Below are 6,000 nucleotides of genomic sequence, written 5' to 3' on the forward strand. Positions count from 1 at the left end.
TGCATATTGCTCTGTGTATGGAGGAAGAACAGTGTAAAAAGTGCATTCAACCGCACAAATATCCATTACAGCGTGCGCATTGCAGGAGTTATCCTCCGGTAATCGATTATTTTCTGCAACATTCAACATTTCTCCCGGGGTGAAAAAGATGCTGCACCATCCCGGTAAGTATGATTTGGTTTTCCGTAGCCATTTCAACCCTCGCGGGCAATTGCAGTTACGGAAAAGCGGGCAGCGAGCGCTACGAATTTGGGGAACTTTTCCGAGAACAAAAACGGCTCGTGGCCGACGGGTTTTCGCGCGACGCACTTCGAGTCGGAAATAGTACGCTTAGTACGGTGCCTTTCACTGACGTCCTGCTGCGGCACGCTTTGAACTTTGGACTCCCAACCCTCTCCCTCCCACCGTCCCCAAGGATTTTCCCCTCTCAAAAGGTCGGTGCGTTTCGCTTCAGATCTTGCCAATGTTTCGCCAACCGGATCCGGTTCGGTTCGCTTCGGTTGTTTGTGAGGGAGGCCAGAAAAACCACCCTTTAGCGTGTCGCATCCACCAACGCAAGCCCCTCGCCCTACCTTGACCCCCGTGCCCATCTCTCGGGAAGCTGCCACTTCGCAACAATGAACATAAGCCGATACACTCATTCACGGCGGCTTGATTTCCTCCACCATTCCACCCGAGTCTCCCCCTCGAAACCCCCCCACCCCACCAAACTGGGCACCTTTTCATGTAATGACCTGCCCCCCCCCCCCCCCCTCCTGATACACACGCAATCCCAGCAAACCGTCCTAGCCCTTCTCCCGTTCCTTCATCGTCCTTAAAATAGACCTTTGACAGGACAAGGGATACTATCCGGTTCGGGACGCCTGCTTACCTGCACAGCCATTCCCGTTCCACACAGCTCTCGGAAGGCTTAAGCTTTTGGAGAAATATTTTCACAGCGCCCCAAAAAAACAAACCGGCAAGCAGAAGCACATTTGCTTTCCCGAGCAATCGAAAAGGCTGATGCTGGAAGTTTGAAGTGAGATGAGCCGGATAGAGCAACATTTAACAGGAGGCGCACCAAATGGAGCGAAAGGTAAAAATATCAAACATTATTTCAAAATAAATTAAAGCCATTTTCTAAACACATTCGTCACGTCCTTCTCTATTGGCTTAAAGCTAAAAGGAGAGAAATTACATTTTTTTTTGTCATTTATTTTAATCTTATTTTCCATAATATCGCAAACTTTCACTCGTCAAACAATAAACATAGCTTAAATAAATTACATTAGTGAAACAATGAGACTTAAAAAAAAAATATTTGTATCAAAAAACATCAGTGACGTAAAAAGCCAACTTTTCTACCTCTCTCATGGAAAGATAAATAAAGAAACATATGTCCCACTAGGATCTTTAAATCACGATTCTCCAAGTGTTCTCTAGGAATTGGAAACAGTCTGTTCTGTCTGTTTTTTGACTCTTAGTTTTTGTTTAAATACATTAACTGTTCTTTTTAACTGTTGTTGAACTGTATTGAAAATAGGAAATGCGAATGACGCAACGAATCGCTCCCAGAACTGAAAACAATGGAAGGCTCTTTATATAATTAACAAATGACAAATATGAAATAATTACATTTTCACCACAATCATTCGTTTTCCCGGAAACCTCTTCTCTTTTGTTGCAACGAGTTTCATGAATGTTTTAAACGTTTCTAATAATCAGTGATTGAACGAAATTAACAGATGGCAGGCAAATGCGTTTCGTTCCTCCCCGGTACGGGATGGTCCGATAATTAAATTCTACAACCGATGTTTAAACTGATGACCGCTGACGGCCAACATCGTCGTTTTGGGACAGTGTTTGGTGTTTTTCTCTTCTTTACTTTTCATTTCGATGCGCTCATTTGTTAGCTCGTTAGTGGTTGCAATACGAAAGCAACAAAAAATAAACTGTTTATGGGGCCTTGTTGTGTGATCGACACCCATTTGTCAGAGTGGAGGGGGGGGAGGGATACTGAGGGAAAGCCGATACAAATTTGGCCGTCAACAAAATGTCCGCCCGAAAAAGGGAAATTAAAACTATTTTCACAAACGAAAATAATTTCCAATGCTCCACAACCTTTTGAGAGATGTGTACCTTGTTGAAAACAGAACGGTTTTTGAATGCACGACTAATTTCTTTCGTCCCGAAACGGGGCATAATTTTCTGCCCCGAATGCTAGGAGTTCATGAATAAAGTTAGATAATTAAGGCGTTTACTTTGGTGGTCGTGATGTATGCGCAAGTAGGCAATGAGCCATATTTTCCATTTTTCCAGCAAAATACAACGGAAAAATCGCATGAGCGACGCGGTAAAAACTCGCTGGTACAAATAAACATCGGAATCTGTTTTGAGAAAACGAACAGAATGGGAATGAAACAGGGCAACCGTATCGAAAGCTAAGGCCGGAACGATGCCGATGCTCCCGCTGACCGGAAGGAAGTAATTGAAAAACTTTATCCAACTGTACCGCGAACGCCGACGCTTTTGCCATTCGCCAGCATTTCGCACGAGCGATTTCCGTCCTTGCTGCCCGCAGGAAGGATATGCTGAAAAGCGAGATGCGATCGAATCCGAGCGCTTGGCTCCACCTTATTTTCTCCGCTGGTACTTTTATCTCGTTCGGTTCGGTTTTTACTTCACTTCACATGTTTTATGTATTTTATGAATTTTGTCTATGCTGTTTTATTTTACTTACTGCTGCTCGGATGCCGAGCCGAGCACTTCTCAAACGGCGGTTGAGTCGTACAGCCTGCAGCTTCCGATTTCCGACCTAGGAAAAATGGTTCATACGTATACGACCTCTACCCGACGAAGTGGATAATTTCACCCAAGGAGTGGGTCTCTAAAGCTGGGTACGTTTTGTTCTCTGTTTGGTTATGAATTATTTTCCTCACCAGACCTTCGCGCTCGATGGAAAGGATGAGGAAAATATGCACAAGATACCGATTCTTGCATCAAATAGAAAAAGATTTGTCGTGATAATTACATTCGACGGATAAGATGCACAAAATCGTAGCAAAAAACCTGAATGATATCGCATTTTCTCTGCTGATGCTATTGAAAAGCAAAACATATGTACTAGAAAAGAAATTGAATTAAATTTTAAACATAACTGTAGCTAGTATAAAAAGAAAGTTAGCTAGTAGTTAAGTATAAAGGACAAATCAACTAATTTAATCATGTCGTCTTTCCATTTTTGCCTTACAAAAATTTGCGATACATGGAAAGGCATTATGCCATTGCTCAGATTAGGACTTCTCTTTTCCATAAATTCTTTACTTTTCACCGCTTACTTTGTGGTTTCATTTTCTTAACATTACACTTAAGCGTGTCACATTATCTTTTCTCTTCTTCTTTGTCATTGTGAAGTTTACTATCACTGTTCATCACGATCGTCTACTCAAACAGGGTTTAGTTTTCTTTCCTTGATTTGGAATGGAGTTTAGAATATTGATGTTGATGGTTTTTTTTATGATAATGCTGCATTGTTCCATACATCAGGTGAAAAAGTTAGTTTAACACATGTTCTAAAAACAGTTGGCAATGAACGTGTTAAGACGTTCGTTTAGACGAAAATTTCCTACTATGCTTTTAACTCGCTTAGTGCATGTTCCTTCTCCTCTATCATGATTCCGTACGATAGCTTTGTAAATTGACGACCCTTACGATGACAAACTGTTGTGTTTTTGCAACGAACGCATGAAATACGACTTTGTACTTCGAATTTTTAGCACTAATGGGTTTTACAAATGCGTTATCGCGTTTTGTTTCGGTAGTTATGATAGATTTTTATCTTTACCAGCCTCCAGTTAGCCTGGGAAAGCCTAAAAACGCAGGGTCTCGTTTTTGCTACGTGGTCGGAAAATTCTCGTTAAAAAATGCTAGGATCCTTGCCCCCCCCCCCAATCCCCCCCCCCTCTTGCCCTTTCATTCATCTGTTTGACGCTTGCGGTGTGACGTGGTACCACACTTTGCGGGCACTTTTCCCCGATTTTTGATGTGGCCGTGTGACGGTGTTGAACCTTGCCTATAGAAATATGAGCCTGCCCGGTGCATGTGTGCATTTAATTCGAGTCTTACCCGAGTTGCTGCTCTGGATGGACCCCGTTTTTGCTGCGTTGCCGTTGCCGTTGATAGAGTTGAAAAAGTTGACCGCTCCGGTGCGCCGCAGGATCCAGAACATTGTTGCCGCCCGGACCAGCACGGGTCGACGGGGCACACACACCACCTAAACTGTTCACACACACAAACACACACACAGACACGAACGTGGTGACTTTTTCGGGATGCGTCGAATTTCGGGATGGTTGTTCTAATTTTCGGTACCGTTTTTTTTTTTTTTTTGGGGACTTTCTGCGCCAATGACTCGACACAACACTGGCCAAACAGTTGATCGATCAAGCGGCGCTGCAACAACAAACAATCATAAAGTTCACCGAACGAACCGCTGGAAATGGTGGAAAATGTTCCGCTTGCCGCCGGAACGCTTTGTTGATAGTGTGTGGGACCTTGTACTCAGACCTCCGATGGCTCTGGGGTGGTTTGAACCGCTAGGGTTTTTTGTGCTTCGCCTCTCCTGCGTTACCCCGCCCCGGGTTCGCTACTAGCAACATGTAATTATCTTGCCGCCAGACCACAACTTTCCACTAAACATGATGAAATTGTTAGGGGGAACGTTTTTGTCCCTTAACGAGGGTGAGATGACTCGTCGTTGCACCAGAGCTTTCGCAAATTTTCATCGAAAGTAATTAATTGGATGGTGAGAGCAAAACTAATTACATGTTATAAAACCAACTTTATCTAATGTGCAAGCAATATTTTTTAAAGTACGTTATTTCTGTATATGTTCGTGGTAAAAACTGGCACAACACTACACGGAAGAAAGACTCGTTCAGTTCACAGCTGCGGTGGTTTTGATTGAAGACCAGTACCTTACAGATTTGATGTGTTGCTCCCTTTGGTTGCCGCGCCGTCAACCGTGTGCCGATCGGGAGCCGGATCACTCTTCCGTTTGGCAGAAACACACCGCACGACCCGAGGGCTTCAGCTGTTGAATGTCGACTGGCTGATAGAGCCACGCTGCGCCGAACGTTATAGTGCCACGACTGCCGGGTTGCGTGGAAAGCAACGATACAGCGATGAACGGTTCATCCCGAAGCGACAATCAAAGCGCGCGCGAAACATCTCCGATGGTTACAGCTGCTCCCGAAAGTGACGGTACACCGATGATTCCTTCATTCCGTGGCCGATTTACATCTTTATCCGTGAAACTTACTGTGTTTGTTGTTACTATACTTCGTATAGTTGAATTTAAAAGCCTCAAAAATTCAAAAATTTAAATAATTTTTCTTTTTTAAAGAGTTAGAAAATGGTTTTAGTAAAGAAAATAAATCTATATCAAACATCATACAAAGTATAAGTTTACTAAGCTGCATTTTGTGGATGACAGCTTTCCTAGCAGTAGGCTATAATAATGACTAAAATGTATCCTTTGGTAAGCCTAGTTGTTGCTTTCGATAAACCGTTGGCTCAATAAAGTTTATAACCAAATTTGAACAAACATTACTGCACTACAAAACTTTGCTAAAACAGCGTAGTACAATTTAACACCACTAAATAGTTCTCTCACTTAATTTTTCTATGTCGAAACCACTCCAAACTTCGTTAACTCGTCCTGAACTGCTACTATTAAGAGAATACTAAAAAGAACTGAAAATCGAGCCTTCGAACGAGTTGATTGGTTGAGAGGAAAATTAACTTACCATCTTAACATTTGCATATCTTGTTTTAATATCCTTTTCATCGGTGATGATTGTACTACATCCGAGCAAACTGTGGATATTGACGATGTGCTATCACTTTTGCGAACAACTGTACTGTACGCATGTCGAGGAAACTGATTTGGTTGAGGATTTCAACCACCTGGCCCGAACACCATGACCCGAACACCATGACCCGAAAACCGCACGGATACGG

General features: G+C 42.9%; 1 protein-coding gene across 1 annotated transcript in view; it reads right to left on the reverse strand.

Annotated features, from left to right (window-relative positions):
• LOC131269218 (probable serine/threonine-protein kinase DDB_G0276461) overlaps nt 1-4,235 on the reverse strand; it is a 56,886-nt gene extending 52,651 nt beyond the window's left edge. The window contains exon 1 of the mRNA XM_058271556.1: nt 4,105-4,235. Within this exon, the coding sequence (XP_058127539.1) occupies nt 4,105-4,207 (103 nt within the window). The 5' untranslated portion in view covers nt 4,208-4,235. The remainder of the gene's footprint in view (nt 1-4,104) is intronic.
• Nucleotides 4,236-6,000: the final 1,765 nt, after the last annotated feature.

Source organism: Anopheles coustani, chromosome X (assembly GCF_943734705.1).
Source record: "Anopheles coustani chromosome X, idAnoCousDA_361_x.2, whole genome shotgun sequence".
Taxonomy (NCBI): Eukaryota; Metazoa; Arthropoda; class Insecta; order Diptera; family Culicidae; genus Anopheles; species Anopheles coustani.